The 23,386-nt window shown below is 37.6% G+C and overlaps 1 protein-coding gene across 1 annotated transcript in view; it reads right to left on the bottom strand.

Moving 5' to 3' along the window:
* The window catches only part of NOX4 (NADPH oxidase 4), a 163,895-nt gene that overhangs the window by 23,368 nt on the left and 117,141 nt on the right, over positions 1-23,386 (bottom strand). The window contains exons 14-15 of the mRNA XM_008153612.3: positions 2,206-2,325; positions 242-350 (exon numbers count right to left, since the gene is read on the bottom strand). Of these exons, the coding sequence (XP_008151834.1) occupies positions 242-350; positions 2,206-2,325 (229 nt within the window). The remainder of the gene's footprint in view (positions 1-241; positions 351-2,205; positions 2,326-23,386) is intronic.

Raw genomic sequence — 23,386 nt, 5'->3', positions numbered from 1 at the left:
AAAACATATCAGATACATACACATAATCATAGATATAAGTATCTAAAATTATGTGTACCAAGTAACAAGTGTTAGGTCTGTGTTGTTTTTTTAATTTAAAGGATTTTTCCTTCTAACTACTTATTTGCACATTTATTTTAATTTTTTCTATAGCAATCATTTAGTACGTTAGCAATTTGAAACATAATAACTATGTTTTTAAATGTAAACACTAAACAATTGGAAACAAAACTAATTTTACCTTATTATGCAACACACAGAGTAGGTCTGCAAACCAACGGAAGGACTGGATGTCTCTGCACACCCAAATAAAATACAGTCTTCTAAGCTTGTAAGGTTTCCAGTCATCCCTTTAAGACAAAATAACACAATAATGAGTAGGATGGCAAAAAGTTAAGAATCCCTGCATCTTTGAAATTTTTATTTTCACTAGTAAGTAACCAACAGAAAAAAAAAGCCATTTACATTCAAGCATCAGACATAGCACTTACTGTAATTCTCAAAGGAATATAAAATGAATATTCTGATTCAAAGACAAGATATGCTCCATAAATTCACTGTCCATACTTGTGAATATTATATGCATATCACCCATTTCCAGTTGAAGGTAATAAACTAAACTCCTGGATCAGAATACTCTTAGCCCTATATCTCAGGGGGGAAAAAGTTCCCTATTTTCAGTGAATTCTATCACAGGGCAGGACTCCAGTCTAGTCCTCATCATTCTTGCCCTGGCTTCCAGGCAAAGGGAGCCAACACCATTCCAGAAATCGGTTGTTTATCCCTTTCTTAATATCATTAAAGAAGGAGATTTCATAACTACCTACTATGTAATGCATTCCAGTAACTCATGATTCGAAGTCTGGATTTCTATTTATAATTAGGAAGTAGGCTTGAGGTTAAGAAAATATTCTTTTCTTTTCTTAACTTTAGGTGTCCAAGTAACTTGCAATATGTTTTCAGAAACAAATGATTTCTAGCATGCAATATGGTTATTTTTCTAAGAGCCTCTAAAAAGGCCCAAATTTATATCAAGAATTTAAAATTGAAATAAAACATCATTCAAACATATCCTTTCAACTTACTGGTTCTTTTTTTGGTACTTCATAAAACATATTTTTAATGCAAATTATGTTTTGTAAGTGAATGTATGTAATAGATTTGAGAATAATTTTCTACTGTCATTTTGTTTGTGTTTTCATGAGAATTAATATTAATCAATTTTTTCTTATACTCCCAGGACAAAAATAACTGTAAAAGTCTTTCCTGGTTAAGCAGTCTTACCTCTGAAATTTTCTAGTCTTCTGTCTACTTTATTTGCTTATTTAATTTTATTAATCTTCACTCAAGGATATTTTTCCATTGATTTTTTAGAGAGAGTGGAAGGGAGAGGGAGAGACAGAGAGAGAGAAACATGGACTTGAGAGAGACATATCAATTGGTTGCTTCCCGCACATGCCCCAACTGGGGCCAGGGATCAAGCCTGCAATCGAGGTACAAGTCCTTGACTGGAATCAAACCCAGGACCCTTCAGTCCTTGAGCCGATGCTCTATCCATTGAGCCAAACTAGCTAGGGTTCTTCTGTTTGTTTTAAATTTACTGAGTAATAGACCAAGGAATGATGGGCTCATTCTGTCATCTCAGAAAAGCTCTCCCTGACCATATTTACGATAGCTTTGGCCTTTACTTCTATATCCCACGAATATCTCTTCTCATCATAGTTCTAATATTTTCTTAAGTAATGTTATTTATGAATTTCTCACTGGTTTATTTTTATCTCCCCCATTTGAACTAAGCCTTTTAAGGGAAGGGGCTCAGTTTCACTCATTGATGTATTACCTGTACCTACCTATAAGATAGACTGGCACATAGGTGCTCAAAAATATTTGTTGACAGATGGGTAAGTAGTGCACTTAACACTGATGAGACAGTAGAGAAATGAAGGCTGGTGGAGTAATTTTAATAAGGATAAAGACAGAGGAGTACAGAGCTGTAGTACTGACATATTTCACAAGACATCATGCTGAAAGCCAACAACCACATACTGAGAATCACTAAATTATTCCCTTCATCAATCAGTAAATGAAGTTCCTTCAATAGCAAGTACAAGGATTCTGTAAGGAGTTACTTCACACTAAAAGAGAGATGTCTAAAATATCGACAGTTCTTTATTTGGATGAATAAAATAGATCAAAATGACATACAGCAAGGTGTTGAGTATTGATGCAAACGGAGTTACTCCAATGCCTCCGGCCACACAGAGGCTAACCTCATAGTTCAATGATTCTTCAAATGGACTTCCGAACGGACCATCAATATATAGCCTATGGAGAGGAAGTCAAAGGTGGAAAAGATGAAAATAAGTTAAATTAATTTTCTATTATACGTAGTAAACATGCTGAATCCAGTTACTAGGCTTTGTGATGGTTCAGGTCTTACTTTATTGTTTCTCATAGTGACAAGCCTAAAAACAAGAAATGCTGTTTATGAACTGTCGATATTAAAACAGTACATCTGTTTCTAAGCATGCCTCTTTTGAGGGAAATATTAATTAATCATATAAGAAAATATATATTGGACCATGATAGATAGCTAACAAGTTAAAGCTCTGATACTATTATATTACTATATTTGACTAAATTAAAATACCAACTGCTTTATGGTGTCTATATTCAACAAATAATGTTCTCTTTAATGGCAAAGTCAGTAGCAGAAGTAGTTACCGAAAACATTTACTATTTGAACAGAAAAGTACTAGGAAGAAAGAAAAGAAACTAATCTAGTTCCTCCTGTTGCCCCAGTTAGGTTGTATTAGTATAGAAACAGATGAAGAACAGTCTCAAAGGAATCTTGAATTACTCTACTTGTCATTAAATATTTAACTGTGTGTGTGAGAGAGAGTGAATCTTTCTTAACTGCAAAAATATTTTCCAAATGTTAACTCAATATTCATCCTCCCATTCTTTCCTAGTAACAAAAAATTCATTTCATTCAGGGAAGCAAAGTACCTGACAAAAGCACTACATTTCCCAGGCTCCCTTATCTATTTTGGTTGTGTGACTATGTTCTGGTTAACGTGGTGTAAATGTGAGTGAAATTAGAAAAACTGGAAGGCTCTTTAGAAGAAGCTCTCAGTTGAAAGTAGCATCTCCTTCTCTCTCTCTCTCTCTCTCTCTCTCTCTCTCTCTCTCTCTCTCTCTCTCTCTCTCTTTCGTTTTTGTTTGTTAATCTTCACCCAAGAATATTTTTCCCATTGATTTTTTAGAAGGGAGGGGTAGAGACAGAGAGAATAATTGATGGGATCGAGCCTGCAATGAAGTTACATGCCCTTAACCAGAATCAAACCCGAGATCCCCCCCAGTCCATGGGCTAATGTTTTATCCACTGAGCCAAACTGGCTAGGGTGAAATTTACATCTCTTTATCACTCTCCATTTCTTTCCTTTTTCCTGGTGTCTAAAATGTTGACTTGATGGTCTAAATATTTATCTTTTACGACTACAGAATTATCAAATCCTCTATGGCTACCTAGTTCCAGATATCTTTATGTTAAAGAAAAATAAACACGTATAGAGGGCACTGCCATTTTAAAGCTTTTTTGTCTATTGTAAAAAAATAACTTTGCTAAAAAATAATAACAGTCCTAAAAAGCACATATATGTTGTCAGTCTTATGATATACATGTCTCTCATTGCTAGGAGTGATTGCAAGAGATCACTTAAGATTAGGCATATATGGGCTTACCAGTGAAGTGTTTAGTAAATGTTTACTAAATGAATTAATGAATGAATGGATAGTCTTGTGACCTCTGAGGTCTATGCCATGTAGTCCATGTTATATACTACTAGTCATTGCCACGATCTGGTTTCCTTTCCTTCTGGGTACTCAGTAGACTATACTTCCTGGGCTTTTTGTAGTTATATTGAACCTTATGTCTAATTCTGACCACTGGGCTGTAAGTGGAAGCGATATCAGTTACTCCTGGAATGAGGCAAGGAAAACTCTGTCCCTCTCATGGGAACTAATGAGTTGACCAGAAGACAAAGCCAACTAAACCCTTGAAGGAAGCTGTCCTAGAAGGTGACTTGACTCTCAGGAGACACTTTATGAGCAAGAAATAAACGTGTTTCACCACATTTTCAGGGATTTTTCAAGGTTAACTAGTTACTGCAGCAGAACATAGACCCTCCTGACTACTACTAGTACATATTCAGTGCATACTTAAATCCTGCAAACGTGCAAGTGTAGTGCTTTAAAAAAATACTCCATTTAAAAAACTACTTATTGTACCTCAAGAAAAAATGACTCAAAGTTTAAATGCTTAAAGTAGTGTTCCCAACATAGCAAAAATTCTCAAACTGCTGATAGATCATATACTCACAATATGCTTAATTCTTATTATATCTGTTTCTCACTTTAAAGCTTATTTACTCAACAAACAAACATATATTTAAAAGTTAATGATACAACATATTGGATTCTTAATAGAAATCTCAATGTATCAGTAGCTCAAAAGCAACATATGTAAATTGATTCTACCACTTTCCACCATGTGAGCAAATTTAAAACATAAAACATTAAGCAACAAAATTGGGATTAAAACTAAGTACTTCTAATTGCAAAAATAAGATTATTATAAATCTCTACAACTATTTTGAATCCACTAGACTTAGTGCAATCTTCTCTTAATTAAGCATTCATTACTTCATTCAACAAATGTTTTTTTTTCCCCACTTGCAATGTACCTGATACTGTTCAAAGTGTCTGGGATACAGAAGTGAAAAAGGTAGGACAAGCCCCTGACCTTATGGATCTTTGACTGTAGTGGGAAAGGGGCTAGCTCATAAATAAAGATATATGATATAATGCTACATAGTGATATATGCTTTTTAACATAGGTAAAACAGTAATTATTGAAGCTAGGTCATTTTGTGCATAAAAGTTCATTATACTATTCTGTTTACTTTTGTATACACTTTACATTTTGCATAGACGTTTAAAGCGATACTCAGAGAAAATCTCTCTGTGCATGTGCCATTTGAACAGAGACTTAAATGAAGTTAAGGAGCTAGATATAAAAGCACCTGGAGAAGAATCTTTCCAGCAAGATAAAAAAGCATCTGGGAAAAGTAACAGGAATTGCAAATAAACAAAGCATTCTTGGCTTATATATATATGTACATGAGCTAAACCCTTCTCAGGAACTTTCAACTCAGTTTGTCTGTTCAGGCTACTGATAATTGTGTTTATGAATTTTCCTTTGTCAGGACTGATGCTCTGTTTGGGCCATTCCATGCCATTCCTGCTCTTTAACAAATATTTTAGCACTTAACCTATAAAAGGCACTCTTCAAATACTGGAGATTTTAGCAGTGAACAAGAGACAAAAATCCCCCTCATTGTAGAGGGCTACTCTTTGATGTGATTATCTAACACATTCTCCATTGGCAAATACTTATCAAGTATCTTCTATATGCAAAACTCTGGAACTAGGAAGTGTAACTCCTGTCCTCAGTAATCTTGGTGCTGTCCACTTCTCTATGCATGCCTGCTTTCAAAAAATCTGACACAGGACATTGTATTTGACCAGCAAAGGATTAAGAGATGTTTCTTATTTGTCTGTTTTCCAGCCCACATGCCCGCACACACATCCTCCTGATACCCCCCATACAGCTACTCTTCGGTGTTTCAGAATAACTTTGGACAAGAGGACAAAAACTCAGAGTGTTCTGGTCACTTATGAAGGCCAGGATCATCAGTATGTTAATTGCCCTGTCTAAATCTCATTTCCTACATCTCTAAAAGGAGCAGTTAGATAACACAGAAAAAGCCTGCTAATAAGTGTAGAGAGCCACATGATCAGAATTTTTTGTTGTTAAAGCATTAATGAGCACCTAGAGTCCACTGTCATGCCATCTGAAAAGTCCAACATAAATACAAGAAATGGACCAAGTTCAGTAGGAGATGAAAAATGTAAATGGGGATGTGCATTAAAGAACCTTAGAGAATCAGCTGTTGTTTCCACTGGAAAAGTTTTTGCACAAGATTAAATAAAATTTTGATTTTTTGAGAGGAGGGGTGAAAATGAAGCTACTAATAATTGATTACTTGGCAACACCTGGGTTTTTGAGGGAGGCAGAAAGAGGAACTACTTAAATCACTTTTTACATATTTAAACTGATTAATGTGCAAAATCCATTGCCTTTAATTTTTCTCTATCTTACTACCTTGTCTTTAAAAGAATGCTGTATTACTACTCTCATTATATCTGTGACAAGATTTCAGAAAGTAAAGGCAACTATTCAAATCTTGTAGCAACACAGTGGAGGGGAGATCAACCTGATGCATTTTTAAAGTTCAGTTGATGACTAGTGAAAAGTTTCTTTATGAAGACTGTGAATCTAAGAGCATTCTAAGAAAAGGAGGAATCCTCTTCCCTGGCCCATTCAGAAATACATGAACATTTTTTGAAATATTGAAAGTAGAATCCCTTGAAGGTAGAATCCATTAAATGTTAATGAATTGAATTGTTTTAATGAGTAACATTGATGAGCTGATACACCAGTAATATAAAATCTTTTCTCAGTGGAGAAATCTATGAGCTACAAATTAATTCAACTACAGTAGGTCCTCGGGTTATGTGGGAGATCTGTTCTTACGGAGCGCGACATAACGCAATTTTCGCCGTAAGTCGGAACACACCTACATAAGCACCTACGTCACTCACATGGAGCACATACACAGCAGTAATGAAGTGACACAGTAAAAAAAAAATGTAAAAGAAAGATAACAATTCCTTACCTTTACTTGTGGTAAATAAATAATAAAAAACATAAAGCACATATGTACATACATCGAAATGATGGAACTTTTCTTTTTTATAAATAAATGGGAGATGGCAACATAACCACGAAATGACGTACGCCGAGTCCGACGTAACCCAAGGACTGCCTGTATATTAAAAATACAGCCAACACTTCTTGCAATCTTATTTCCCAACCTTCTTATCACATCCCCCAAAACACACTGATATCACAATAAATTAAAATTGAACTTGTTAGATAATCTGAGGAGAGAGCTGGTCAGAAGTCATAAAAGTGTTTTAAGAAAAACATTTTAATTAAAAAGAATAGATATTGGACAGTTTGGCCTTTTGAAGCTGTGGACACACTGACTTTGGACCAGCATCACTGAGACAAGCACTGCTAAGGGTCAGAAACATAAATTACAAGCACAGGGTGATCTAGGAAAATTAAGAGTGATGGGAGAGATTTACAAAGGTCCTTCTTGTCCTAGTCATGCTGGCAATAACCTTTCAGTAATTTGGAGATTCCAAAATGGCAGAAGAGTAAGTGGAAACTACACTGATATACTTCCAGGACCAAACTGGAATTACAACTAAAATACAGAAAAACCATCCTGAGTAATCAACTGAAGACTAGCTGGAGAGAACCCTGATGACCAGGGATGGAAAGTGGAGACCACATAGAGACTGGTAGGAAGGGCGGAGGCACAAAAGGGCTGGACAGGCTCCCAAAGATAGCAACTGAAGTTCCAGAGAGATATTTCAGCTGAGGGGGTTCCCACTGAGAACTCTGGGGTCTAAACTAAGGTGACCAGACGTCCCGCTTTTGGCAGGACAGTCCCGATTTTTAACAATTTGTCCCACGTCCCGCGGCATTTTAAAAAGTCCCGATTTTTGGAAAGAATGCATGACAAACTAGGGAACGGCGGTGAAGGGGAAGGGAATATATGATTTTCGGCGGGCATGTGGCTATTTAGCCAGGATATGAGTTTTATATTATTTTTGTTAATTTTATAATGTTAAACTTTAATAATAACAAATAATTGTTGAGAACTGATTATCGAGAACTGCTTATCAAAGTTCGCATTGTTGATCAGTTGTTAGAATTCGACCACCATTGTTTGGACTTAATGAACAATGGCATTTTTGGGGATTGGCAACGACGAAAACATTTTGTAACTGTCTCTCAGACGATACACATCGTACTGCGTGCTAGTAAGCTAGTTAAACGAGTGATGTCATTACAAATCAGCTATTCAGATAATTTAGGTAAGTAATTTATTTATTTATTTCATAAATACATAAATTTTCTTGAATTTAGCAGACAGTACTCGTATTATTTATATTTTATAGTGGCGGCAAAACGTCTAGTGCCGGCCTTGAAAGTGACACATAAGACTTACATTAATCAAACCCCCCCCCCCCCCCAATCAATGTTGTCCCGCTTTACCAATGTTAAAATCTGGTCACCTTAGTCTAAACCCCAAGCCTGGCTCCCAAAACCAGAGCATCATAACTGAGAAAGGTGCCCATATAACATCTGACTGTGAAAAGCAGCAGGTTTGCTGTCTGCTAGGAAGAACAGCTGGAAATGCAGGCACCCTCTTAAAGGGCCAACACACAAAATCCTGTGTGCAGCCACTCATCTTGGGTTCTGGCAGAGGGATGGTAGAGTCCAGTGGAGCTGTGTGAGCAGAAGCCAGGGGCTAGAACTTGAAAGCCAGACACCCTGGTTTCCTTTGCTGAGTCATTCCCTCATACTGCAGAGGACATCTTTGTCTGGCAGAACTTTATCATCCAGGCAGCTTTTTGCTTGGTAAAAAGCAATTACCCTACCCAATTGGAAAACCGCTTGCTCCACCCTGTGAAGTTTCTGAAGCCCAAAAAGAGAATGAAAATAACAATCAGCCTGTAGACAGAAGAAATTACCCACCCCCTTCCCTATTGAAAAACCTCTCCCCGCAACTGTGGGCAATAGCCTGAGACTACTCAAGACAACACCATCAGTCTTCAGGCAGAGGTGGGTCTCAGGAGGCTTTGAGTGTTTACCTGAACTAATTCTGAGCCCAGGGCTAGGAAAAGCAGACCTTAGTGTACATCTTGGTCCTTTTCAAAGGTACCCAGGCCAAGCAGAGGGAGCCACAAGCTGTGGATTGCTAATAACTTCAAGCAGGGTACTCAGGGCCAGACACAAGCAGCATTTGAAATTGTACTGCATTAGAGATTTTGAGTCCTAGCAGATCTACCTAATCCATAGACACATAAACCCAAACAGGCAGCCAAAATGGGGAGACAAAAAACATAAGCCCCAAATGCAAGAACGAGAGAATTCTCCAGAGAAGAACTAAATGAAATGAAGGTAAGAAATTTATCAGATGTAGATAAATGTAGCTGTAGATGTAAAAAGGAACACATTGGAAGGAATACATAGCAGATTAGGGGAAGCCAAGAATTGGATCAGTGAATTAGAAGACAGGTTAGAAAAAAATAATTCAATCAGAGAACCAAAAAGAAAAACAAAAAACAATTAAAAAACAGGAGGACAGCTTAAGAAAGCTATAGGACAACATGAAAAGCATTAATACTTGCATCATAGAAGGTCCAGAAAGGAAAGAAAGCGAGCAAGGGATAGAGAACTTGTTTGAAGAAATAATGGCAGAAAACTTCCCTAACCTGATGAAGAAAAAAGTCATAGAAGTTCAGGAGGCACTGAGAGTTCCAAGCAAAAAGAACCCAAACAGGCCCATGCCCAGACACATCTTAATTAAAATACCAAAAATTAAAAACAAAGAGACAATCTTAAAGGCTGCAAGACAAAAGCAATTTGGTACCTACATAGGAGCTCCCATAAGGATGACAGCTGATTTTTCATCAGAAACTCTACAGACCAGAAGAGAATGGCATGAATTATTCAAGGTAATGGAAACCAAGATTACTATATCCAGCAAGGCTATCATTCAAAATAGAGGTGAAATAAGAAGCTTCCCAGACCAAAAAAAAAAAAGCTAAAGGAGTTCGTCACCACCAAACCATCACTGCGAGAAATGCTAAAGAAACAACAAGAAAAGCACAGAGTTAGTATTAGTAGAAGGGAGAAAAATAATAAAGATTATAGCAGAAATAAACAACATAGAGACTAAAAAGAAACAATACAAAAGATCAATGAAACCAAGAGCTGGTTCTTTGAAAAGATAAACAAGATGGATGAACCTTTAAGAAAAAGAGACTCATCAAGAAAAAGAAAGGAACCAAAGAAACAAAAGCTGTGAAGTAACAACTGACACCACAGAAATACAAAGGATTGTAAGAAAATACTATCAGCAACTATATGCCAACAAGCTGGACAATGTGGATTGAATGGACAAATTCCTAAAAAAATACAATCTCCCAAAACTGAATCAGAAAACCTAAATAGCCAATAACAACTGAGGAAATAGAAGCAGTAATCACAAAATTCCAGCAAACAAAAGCCCTGATCCGGATGTCTTCACAGGGGAGTTTTATCAAACATTCAAAGAAGAGCTAACAACAATTTCCTCAAAAAATCCAAGAGGAAGGAACACTTCCAAGCTCTTTTTATGAGGCCAGCATTATCCTAATTCCAAAACCAGATAGAGACACTATGAAGAAAGATAATTACAGGCCAATATCCCTAATGAACATAGATGCTAAAACCCTCAACACAATATAACAAATCAGATACAGCAATATATTGAAAAGATGATCCACGACCAAGTGTGATTTATTCCAGGGATGCAAGGATGGTACAATATTCACAAATCAATAAACATGATGCATCACATAAACATATCAAAAGACCAAAAAAATCACATAATCATATCAATAGACACAGAAAAAGCATTTGATGGAATCCAACACCCATTTTTGATAAAAACTCTTAGCAAAGTGGGAGCAGAGGGATCATACCTCAACATAATAAAGGCCACATGTGACAAACCTACAGCTAACATGAAACTCAATGGGCAAAAACTAAAATCATTTCCTCTAAGAACGAAAACAAGACAGGGATGCCCACTTTCACCACTCTTATTCAACATAGTACTAGAAGTGGTAGCCACAGTGATCAGACAAGAAGAAAACATAAAAGGCATCCAAATTAGAAAGGAGGAAGTAAAACTCTCAGATGACATGATGTTGTACTTAGAAAACCCTAAAGACTCCACCAACAAATTTCTAGATTTAATAAATGAATTCGACAATATAGCAGGATACAAAATTAACACCTAGAAATCGATGGCATTTTTTTAAACTGTAGAATTTAGTTCAATTATGTTGAATTACTTACCAAAATATTATCTTATACTGTATGTCTCACTTTTTCATGTTTCTTACCTCCCCATTTCTTGTCTTGACTACTTTTACATTGCCTTAGTCTCTGCTTTTAGTTTTCTATAAGTAAATTATGATGTTTCCCATGGTGAATTTATTTTTATTATGTTGCTTGAGATTTATTGGTAACCCTGAATATGAGCTATTATTTCTTCAAACAGTACATTTCCTACATGCACTTTCTCTTTCCCTTCCTTTTAGATCTCTAATGTAAAGAAATATGGAAACTTCTCACTCCTTCCACTATATCTCTCTCAACCTTTCTTTCATAATTTCCATATCTTAATCTCTTTGTACTGCATCTCATTCATTCTCACTATGGCTATGTTAACCAGCTAAGTTTGTGATATTGTATCTTTTATGTCTAGAAGCTCTGTTGGCTCTTTTCAAAAGTACCTTGAGAAATGTGATTGTCCCATGTGTCTTAATCATTATTTCAATGCTGTTTTATTTCCTTAGACATAGTAAGCATGTGTTTTATACTTTTTGAATATATGATTTCTACTAACATGTGCTCATGGTGTTTTGTTCCCTCATTTTAAAAAATAAGAGCTCATATTCCATGGTGCCTTATGTATAGGAATCCTTTGAGAGTTAAAATGTGTCCCCTACAGGAGCATTTTCATTTTCCTCTTCTGGGCAACAGGAGAACACCATAAATCTGAAATCACTTTAAACTAAACTTTAGTCTCTGGGTTTATTGGGCTACATATTATGAATTCACTGTTCCAACTCAAGTGAGATGGAGCTTGTGGTTACTAAATATCAGGGGAGATTTTTATTTCCATTTTTCTCAGAGCCAGTGACAAAATGAGTCAATTATCCCAACTCTCCTGCAGAGCAGACTATTTAATCTCTACCTTATTTGGTGATGATGTCTCACTCAAGGAGTTTAGGCAATTTGCACGGGTCTCTGATTTGCTCCCCAACTGTCCCGGAATCCAGGACTTATCTCTGTCCTCCACACATTGCCCATTAAAATCAGCCTTATATTTGGGGGGATAAATAAATTTGTTATGGTTTATAATTCCAAGCAATTTCCTTCATGTCCTACCTACCATTTAAAACATGCATTAACAATTATAAATGTGGGTTTGGTTTTGTTTGTTGGTTGCCAGATGGGAGGGGAATGGGAGCTGGATGAAAAAGGTGAAGGTATTAAGACCTACAAATTTGCAGTAAGATAATATTCACAGGATGTAAAGTACAGCATAAAGAATATAGTCAACAATATTGTAATAACTATGTATGGTGCCTGGTGGGTACTAGACTTATTGGAAAGATCACTTTGTCAGTTGTATAAATGTTTAATCACTACACTGTACACCTGAAACTAGTATAGTATTGAATGTCTACTATAATTAAATAATAAAAAATAAATTATTTGTGTGTGTTAGAGACTTTTAGATCTTCACAACACCAAGAGTATTATTGAGCATGTAGTATATTATGTTTATTTTATACTTTTAAACACACATACTGTAGATAGATCTTCACCATTGGACTTAGTTCTTATAGAATATTAAAAGAAAAAATGTTTTTTGTGTTTTGATTTTGTTTTTTGTGCTTGCTAATGTAGGATTGATCTGCTAACATGAAACCTGAAACATATATTAATATGCACTATTTCAAATAAAAGAAAAGCTACCCAACTCTTCAAACTGTTCCACTAGGTAGTTAGCTGTAAACATGAATTATAAACTGACAACCCTTAGAGAACTTTTAAGTGTAACAGCTAAATTTCACACCCCACTCCAACATATATTTAAACACAGGTGCAACCCTGCCTGAAATAATATTACCTCTGAAAGCTGTTAGAGGGCATATATTCAGATAAACACTCTAAGATTGAATTTAAATCTATAGAATTTTGCACTATAACCAGTCTTTTCAACAAAAAATGCTATTTTATAGATTGAGTTTAATTTGAACTGTTGTTTATTTAGATGGTAATGAATCCTTTTATTTTCTGTGACTTATTATATGCCTTTAGGCTTTAGGTTCAAATATTTTACTTTACTCCCCTCAAACCACTCATTCCATCCTTTTCCCAGCTCCCCTCCAGATATATATATATCTTATCTAATAATAGACAAATATGCAAATTGACCATACCTCTGACACACCCACAAGCCATGCCCACAAGCCACGCCCACCATCCAATCAGAGCGAGCATGCAAATTAACCCAAACCAAGATGGCTACAGCCACAGAGAGCAAGGTTTCCTAGGTAACAGAGGAAGACAAGCTTTCCACCTGCCCTGTCCAGGCCTAAGCCTCCACTCAAGCTACAAAGTTTCAATTATAGAAGGTAAACAAATTCAAACAAATGGTGGCAAAATGGAGCTTGAGAGAGAAGGCCAGGGTTGCCGCTGGCAACAGGGGAAGCAAAGCTTTCCATACACCCTGGCTGGGCTCACCCGCTTAAGGCAACAAAGTTTCAATTATAACCCCAACACAAATGGCTGCTGGCCACGGAGGGAGCCCCGGGCTTGGCTCCACTCCAGGCTACAAAGTTTCAATTGTAGAATGTAAATAAATTCCAGATACCAGGGCCTCTGCTTGCGTTGCCAGGGGGCGTGGCTGGCCTGCAAACCACCACAGGCCCCTAGCTCAGGGGGGATTGTGAGAGGGATGTCCGACTGCCACACCCCAAGGGAACCCCCACCTGATCCGGGACACCCTTCAGGGCAAACCAGCTGGCCCCCACCCCTGTACCAGGCCTCTATCCTATCTAATAAAAGAGTACTCTGCAGATTGATCATCACTGCAACACACAATATAGCTGCCCCCATGTGGTCAAAGATCCTGCCCCCATGTGGACACAAGATGGCCACCACAAGATGGCCAGCAGGAGAGGGCAGTTGGGAGGCACCCGGCCTGAAAGGGAGGGCAGTTGAGAGGGAGCAAGCCTGCAAGGGAGGGCAGTTGGAGGTGATCAACCCTGCAGGAGAGGGCAGTTAGGGGTGACCAGGCAGGCAGAGGAGGGAAGTTAGGGGGTGATCAGGCTGGCAGGCAGAAGAGGTTAGGGGCAATCAGGAAGGCAGGCAGGCATGCAGTTGGGAGCCAGCAGTCCAGTGGGATCGGGCCTAAACAGGCAGTCGGACATCCCTTGAGGGGTCCCATATTGGCGAGGGTACAGGCTGGGCTGAGGGACAACCCCCCTCCGTGCACAAATTTCGTGCACCGGGCCTCTAGTGTGTGTGTGTGTGTGCGTGTGTGTGTGTGTGTGTGTGTGTATATATATATATATATATATTTCAGAGAGGAAGGGAGAGGGAGAGAGAAATAGAAACATCAATGATGAGAGAATCATTGATTGGCTGCCTCCTGCACACCCACACTGGGGATCAAGCCAGCAACTTGGGCATGTGCCCTGACCAGAAATCGAACCGTGACCTCCTGGTTCATAGGCTAATGCTCAACCACTGAGCCACGCCAGCCGGGCACCCGCCTTTTCCTACATGGCAACTTCTCCTCCTGAAAACAAGTGCATATATAGCAGGTCTTTATCTTAATTGTTGGCTTGTCTTAGCTTACACAAACTTTCAAAACCCAACTTTCTTTGTGCTAGTATATTTTGTTTTGCCATTTCTTTTCCATTAGTTTAGAGAGCTCAACTTAAATAAGAAATAGACCATGGCCTCTATCATTATTACACATCTTCACAGACAAAAGAAAAAAAGAAAAAGAGACAGAGAAGTTTGAGGAAGAGAAAAAAAAGTGGAATGGAACAAATAAACAGTACAAAACAATGTAGAATATAATTCAATGCAAATAAACTAAGATTTTCAGTGCAAAGGAAAGGTGTGCTTTCAGATTTTCCTTTGTAATCAAAGATAGGTTGCCCTATCTTGTTTGCCTCAGTGGATAGAGCATCAGCCTATGCACTGAAGAGTACCTGGTTCAATTCCTGTCAAGGGCACATGTCTGGGTTGCAGGCTTGATCCCCAGTAGGGGGTGTGCAGGAGGCAGCTGAACAATGATCATCTCTCATCACTGATGTTTCTATCTCTCTCTCCTTCTCCCTTCCTCTCTGAAATCAATTATATATATATATAAAGATAGGTGATTATGAGGAGAGAGATTTCTTTTATCTACTCTCTTGTTTTCTGCTTAAAATCCTGAGTACTTCTCTCTTCCCTTGTGACAAATGTCCTTGAAAGGAATGAAAAGCCTTTCATTAGGCTTTGGCCAATATGATGGGGTACATTCCTATAAAAGTGTGGTTCTTGGGCCAACAGTATTAATCTGAGAACTTATTAGAAAGTCAGAATTGTAGGCCCTACCTACCTGAATCCGAATCTGTGTTTTATTAAGATCTCAGGTTAGTCGTATGCACATAAGTCAGAGAAGCTGTGCTCTCAGGAATCTTTTCAGGTAACTCCACCAATTTAATAAGAAAATGAGATTTTTTTTTGCTCTATTTTCCTTTTGTTTTCTGTGAATATTATCTTCATTGAGACTTTATAAAAAGTGATAATTTAGTGATTTCAAATGCTGGGGATAATGTCTGCTACCTGAATATGAATCTTCCTCCAAACAAAAACTGCAAATAAAACCACACATAATCCATGCCTTCAGCATTAGTAGGACAAAGAACATCTATCCTAGAAAAAAGATCACTAAATATCAACAGAAAAAAAACAGTGGTTGAAATGGAAGATAGGTAAGAAATATCCAAAATAAGACACTGTTTACTAATTAGATTAAGTAGATGTTTGTGTTGGGGATACAAGGAGTTTCTTGAAAGGGAGGTTGGCTCAATTTGTATGGACCTTTTATGCCCTTTGCTCTTCTTTCTTCTGCCTGGAATAAGGACACGACGGTGAAGGGGCCAACTTGAGATAATTAAAGGGAAAGAAGAGACCCGGAGACATCTCAGATGTAGCATATTGGCACTACCGATACCATGCCACTTATCTAGGTGCTTTTAGTTCCCTGAGAAAAATAAGCTCCCATCACTTTTACTACGTTTCTGTTTTATGTAACTGAATGCTAACACATTTGATAAGCTTTTAACATAGACCTAAACACAGTAAGCACTTGATAAATATTCGATATTATTAATAATAAAGCTTTATAATTTACATCCATTTAATGCTAATGTAAATGCACATTTTTGGGGAAAATTATTTGCCTTTATCTTTATCTGATTAGCTTGGACGTTAAAAAAAAAGTTGTAATTTAAAAAAAAAATCAAAATCTTAGACTCTTACCTTCAAAACCTAAAATGAGATATAAGAAAAATAGAAACTCTTTATTGAATATTTAATTTAATCCAGGGCCTACACTAAATGTTCTATATACATTTTCACTCCTAATCCACATAAAATTTTCCCAAAAAGGTTTAACCTCCTTTTTACTGAAGTGGGAACTAAAACTCAAATATGTTAAGTAATTTGCTCAAAGCCATTTTCTATTAAGGGGAAAGACTATTATTAAATTTCTGTGCATCTAACTCCAAAGCTCATATCCATAAAAAATCACGTATTAATAATTATAGTCAATTATACCTTATTTTGGTTAGAAATAACACACCTTGGAAAATAACAAAAAAATCAAAAACTCCTGGAAAACCCTGCTTTGCAGGCTGGAAGGGTTCAAGGTCATCCTTCACAACAAGTCTTTCTTCATCTCCGAAAAAGATGAATGGAATTAACTGTTCCCCCAGAGAGGGTGGCATTTCAGTCTTAAACCATTCCATTCCCAGAAGATAATCATATCAGTAAACACAAGAAGGAGGGGTGGAGTTCAAAAGTCTTAGAGTCTTCAAAATGTTTCTACCCTTCACTGGTGGTCCTCAAATGCTAATATGCATCAGAATTTCCTGGAGGGCTTGTTCAAACACAGAGTGCTGGGCCCCAACCCCAGGTTTTCTGAGTCCATTAGTCCAAGAATCAGTATTTCTAAACATATCCCGCCTGACACTGATGTTGTGCTACAACTAGTAAGGAGGGCAGGGAGTGAGCTGGCTGAGGTGGTGATTTTAAATATGGTAATTAGGATAAGTCCTTCACTTTTTTTGAATTCACTTGGTGGGAGGTGGGAGGTAGCAGTCCACATTGTTTGGATTTCAGGAACAACTTAAGAAAGGAAACTTCACCAGCAGAATGCTAAGAAATCTCTGTAATTAATGTTTGATCATTACTTAATGCAATCTCATGCATAAATAAAAGCAACATTGTTTGGAAAACCACTTTAATTGATGTTTGTTTCTTGGAATTCTGACTCATTCAATCAAGGTCTTACAAACAGAAGCCTTGAATTAGGATCTGCAGGGAGAAAACTTTTTGGCAAGGAATTCCTATAAAACAGACATATTATCAAAATTATACTATCTTAACCATTATAAATTGGTAAATGTAATATAAAACAGGCTTTTAACAGCTACTTTAATAGTCACTTAAGCTACAGTGTTCATACATTATTTCTGAAATCATGGTTTAACTCTGGTAACACCTCGCTTGTCTAGAGCTAAGAACACTGTTAGGAGCTACAACTAACTCACTTGATGCACAAAGGAGGCCTTTCTATCCAAGACCATTAAAATGGGATTTTAAGATTTTTAACAGAGAACTTTGGGCCACTTTCTCTCTCAACTGATAGATAATCTCTGAGTCAAAGCAGATAAACAATAATACCAAAAAATGAGAACCATCTGATGTATGACAGTTGAGATTGTAGGACGGACAGAACAGGGAAGGTAAACAGCTCTCAAAGGCACTAGATGGAGCATCACACGTGCTTCTCTCCTAGAAAGTGTTTACTTCCTCAGCTTGTTTTGAGATGTCAGCTTCCTGACCTTGCCTATAGCTCATCTTGGCTTTATCCTTGAACCAGTTCTCATCTGAGTCCAGAATGAGTTCTGTCAGTACTGAAGCATCCTGATTGCATGCTCATTAGCCTTGCACTGAGCGCTTCTTCACTTATCATATGTCTGAGTCAAAATCCTTACAATTGCAGCAGTGCTCAGTTTTGGCAGATTTTGAGGTTTTTGTTTGTTTGTCTTTTGGTGGTTTTCCTTGCTTTTGAAATTCTGATGGTAGGACTGTACTTGTGAATCCCAGCCCAGGGGCTGGGACCTACTTCCAATGGATACACCAGCTTCATTCTGACATCTTGCTTGCCTAGATTTGTGAATATCAAAAGAATTGGGAATCCTCATTACTGCATTTCACACTCTAGTCACAGTATCAACTCTTTATATCTCTTGCCAGCCAGGTGTTGGAATATCACCTATCATACAAAAGCAAACCTATGTTTAAGGATGAGAAGATGAGAGACAGGGATCCTTTAATGAAGCGCCAATACGAAAATAGTATGTATATTATAAAGAATTGTTATGAGTAGCAGTGATTGTGGACACAGGACTAGAATAGCCGTGTACCATGCACAAGCTGGTACACCATAGAAAGAGCTCCTCCCTAATTAGTTACTCTCCAAATAGATCCCATTGGCAGAGCCATCTCAGTCGGGCAGAACAACTTATCCTCCTGACAGGATCCAGCCTAGAGTGAAGACTCTGAAGCAGACCATGAGGCAGAACTCCTCCCCCTGCCATGAGGTAAGCCAGGGCTTTGAGAAGAGGTAGAACAGAGCTGAGAATGAGGACAGTGATGAGAATTCATATTTGCAAAAGGCCAAGTACTTTACCTCACTTTACTTAACGATCACAATACTTTACAAGGTAGAAGTATGCCAGGTACTGTGTATTCCTAAAAGCAAACATTAGAGCAAAGGTATTGGTGAAATAATAAGAAATATGGTTATTGGTCTCTGCTCCTGGTTCCTACACAGAGATCCCAGAACCCTTTTGAATAAATAGGGGTGCTAGGAGACTCTTTTGTTTCAGTAATTACGTCTTGTCCCTGTCTTGTGACACAGAGCTCCTAAGACCTTTGTAATTACCTTAGTGGTGGAAGCATCTGACACAGAGTTCCTAAATCTCTTTAAATTTCCTAGGTGATGGGAATGTCATTTGTTTTAATTAGACAACTCTTAGGGAACTCCTGAAAAGGTCTGGTCACCAGAAAGACTAAGCCATGCTTAGAAACTTGGAATGTTCCACCCCTTATTCTCTGGAGAGGGGAGGGGGATTGGAAATAAAGCTATTAATCAATCAGGTCTATGCGATGAAGCCTTCATGTAAAATCCCAACAGTATTGAGTTCAGAGAGTTTCCAAATTGGTGGACATATTTATGTGCCAGGGGGATCGTGCACTCCCAGCTCCACAGAGACAGAAGCTCCCTTACTCAAGACCCTTCCAGATTTCACCCTATCTATATCCTTATCTGCTGTTCACTGCATCCTTTATTATATAACAAACTAGTGGCCTGGTGCACGGATTCGTGTTCATTGAAAGGAAATTAATTAGAAGAAATATTTTAATATCACTTCACTTTTTCTCTATAATAGAAGTGTCAACCAAATTCACGATTGACAATGACAGATCGAAATGCATGTGATTGGCGCCAGCAAGAGCTTTATATGTATTGTGCATGTGCAAGTCAACGTTTATTTTTTTATTTTAATTTTTTAAATTTCTTTATTGATTAAGGTGTTACATATGTGTCCTTATTCCCCCATTACTCCCCATCCCCCCAATGATGCCCTCACTCCCCTGTTGTCTGTGTCCATTGGTTAGGCTTATATGCATGCATACAAGTCCTTTGGTTGATCTTTCTCCCTTACCCCCACCCTCCCCTAACTTCCCTCTGAGGTTTGATGGTCTGATCGATGTATCTCTGTCTCTGGATCTGTTTTTGTTCATCAGTTTATGCTGTTCATTATATTCCATAAATGAGTGAGATCATGTGATATTTATCTTTCTCTGACTGGCTAATGTTTATTTTTAAATTGCCAGTGTGCGCCATATGTACCGGCTGGTTGGTGGGTCGGTCTGACGAACAGGTGGTCAGTCACTTAGCCTTTTATATATATAGATTGGTAAACATCAGTTAAATGTTTTCCCTGAGTTCTGCTCAGGATATGATTGAATCCAAGGAGGGAGTTGTAAAAACTTCTGATTTGTGGCCAACTCAGACAGAAGTTGTTGGTAACCTGTGGACCTACTACTTGCGATTGGCATTGATGTGGGGATGAGCAGTCTTGTAGAACTGAGCTCTTTGTGGAGTCTGCGCTAACTCCAGTTAGTGTCAGAATTAAATTAAATTGCAGGATACCCAGCTGGTATCAAATAATTGGTTGGTGTGGAAAAATACACACCCTCAAATCTGGTGTCAGAAGTATTGTATGTAGGAATAAAGGAGAAAGGGGGAGTTTTTCCCATACTACTACTTTTATCTCCATTTGAAATATAGAAAAAGTGATGCTGAGAGAGACCTGCCACTTGTTCCCAGCCATGGGTCCAGTAAGCTGATGCAATTTAGGTGAAAAACCTTGAACTCCTTCCTTGAACCTTTTCCTTGTGTGCCATCCTTTCTCCTTCCCTCCCCTCTCCTTTTCATCCCATTCACTTTCCCTCTCACTCTTGTTCAATAGTCTTCACATTATTATGCCTAACATTCTCAGACATCTATCTGCTCTTCCTTCTTACTATTAGCACAGTATTAACCTTTTATCACTTCCCTCCTGAGTATGAAATTGTCAACTAGCTAGTGTGCTGGCCCCATTGTTTATGTATGACCCTCTCTGGCTCCATGATAAATCATGAAAATGCAAATCTAATTATTTTGCTCATTTGCTTAAAATTTTTTCATTGCTCTCTACTATTTCCACAATAAAATCTAAGCTCCTTTAAATGACAACACAGGAATTCATAAAGTAGTCCCTGCCCTCATTTCTCCTACACCCCTCCTTGAATATATGTTTGTGCATATACAGACACACAGACACATAGTTTTTCAGCCACAGGAAGGTGATGTCTCAATGAACCATGCACTTCCATGGCTCCTCATGCTGTTATGTTCTCTGCTCAATCTAAAAAGCCTCTTCATCTGGTTTCATACACAGCACTTTTCAAGATTTTACTTAAGGGGGAATTCAACTTCATATGAATAAACTACACAGGAAGGCACTTTCTATTTTCTTCTCTCATTAAATTTAGTGCATTTCTTAAAATGAGCACATCTTATCACATTGCTATCGTTAATTTCTCCATTTAATTCTGATTCTGCTTTTCCCCCTCCCCCATGACTTCAGGCCCCTCAAAACCACATACTATGTCCTAATCATTTTAATACTAGAGGCCCGATGTATGAAATTTGTGCAAGGGGCTTGGCCCTTGCAGCCGCTGCAGCTTGCCTCGGCCCTCGCAGCCCCGGCTTTATCTGGAAGGTCATCTGGAAGGACATCTGGTCTAATTAGCATATTATGCTTTTTTTATTATAGATTCTCAGTAATTGTGACTGCTTCTGGTTCACAGTAATTATTCAACAAATACCTGAAGAATGGATGAATGGAAGAATGGACAGATGAATAAATGAATAAATGAGTAGTATAGAACAATTAAGTATAGTTTGGGGGCCCAAGAGACCTGGGTGTGAAATCCTGCTCTTCAATGGGAGACCCCTGTTCCTAATATGTACAATTTGAACATTGGGGAAATAGTACTCCCTAACTCACAGGGAAATGGTAAGGATTAAATGAAATAATGCATTAAAGCACTTAACACAATTCCTGGTATGTAAAAGTTTTCATTAAGTGCTATTATTTTTATTATGAATGGTAATAACTTAGTTAAATATACTAGTACTGTAGACATGAGATTGAACAAAAATTATTGAAGAGGGATGGTTGTTTAGAAAAAGATGAACTCAAACTTTCTTTGAGGAAAAAAGAAAGATGCACTGGAGAATAGATGAAATCAGGGAAGGTCATCTGAGGCTCTTCAGTTTAAGCATATTGCCCAACATCACTGTTTAAAGCCTATTTTAAGCAGCCCATTGGGAAGGACGTTGAGTTAAGACACTGCTTTTATTGCTCAAGCAATCAAGGTTGTTCTTTGGTGTCAAACCAAGACAAACAGGAACAGCTCTGAATTTGTCTTAAATAATATTCCTCTCTCTAAACAGTTCTGACACTAAGCATAAAGACAACTTGATCTTTATGAGAACCAAACAGAGATATGCAACATTTCATTCCTGTATTTTCACAGTATTTTTATACATACAATGTTTAAACTTTCCAGAGTGAATGGATCATGTTTTGTTGGCCTAACTGCTAAAATGATTGCAAGTCACTTGTGAGTAAAAGTATGCCAAATGTCCTAAACCATTTTATATCTTCAAGGATAGGGGTATTTGCAGCTGCCTTCTAGTCTAAATGCATTTTAACCTTAAGTCCTTCAAAGTTACTAACAATGACACCATCTAAGGAATGATCAACAAAACTTGAGTTTCATTATCTCCATTTCTTCCCTCTAATTAATAAATCAGCATTTTCTTCTTTTAGATCACCTGCCTCTTTCTGTCTCTCATGAACGTCCACCCCTATTCACTCTCTGAGAATTTTCATGTCACACTGTCCTCAGTTACATGCTGATTAGAATGGACGTGCCTGGCTTTAGCAGTGGGTCAAGTGCAAGTTCACAAAGGTAATAATGTGATTAATGAATACTATGTTTTAGAAAAATGTTTCCCAGCACCATTGCAAGTAACATTTTTAAAAATGGCTTTCCCTTAAAATGTGGGTGCACACACACACACACACACACACACACACACACACACACACTTCAAGGACTAGTTAGTTCTTCAGGATTATTTTTCCTTTTTTATTTTTTTCTCTTTCCCCCTTTTATATAAAGAATACTTTTTACCTTTCACTGTGTGCCTTTATCTATTAGGTGTCGCTTGGTAACAAGATGCTTTAGGTTATAAATACTATGCTGACTAGAGAACCCACCCCAATCCAGATTACCACAGTCCCTTCATCAGCTACATTAACCAGTGTCCAGTGAGTCTCACCGTCTCACCGAAAGGTTGGCTACAATATGCTCTGTGAATATCATTCTGTGACACTATGTAACACAGGGCAAATAACTTGCTTCTTCACCCATGTTTTAGCTCTTAAAACACATCTCTCACTAAGCAAGACTATATTCATAGAAAAGATCTCAGAATAAATAGGTATACTGTGCTGAGATAAAAGCAACAAATAATAACGGTTTGATTAAATGTTCAGTTTTCCAGAAATTTTTGTGTGTCAAAAAATGTGAAGTTCCTTTGTTTTTAGTTATCTTCAATAATGAATAAATGAGAATATACTT

Source organism: Eptesicus fuscus, chromosome 13 (assembly GCF_027574615.1).
Source record: "Eptesicus fuscus isolate TK198812 chromosome 13, DD_ASM_mEF_20220401, whole genome shotgun sequence".
NCBI lineage: Eukaryota > Metazoa > Chordata > Mammalia > Chiroptera > Vespertilionidae > Eptesicus > Eptesicus fuscus.
Note: the sequence above shows the minus strand (reverse complement) of the source record. Positions and strands in the feature narration are given on the sequence as shown.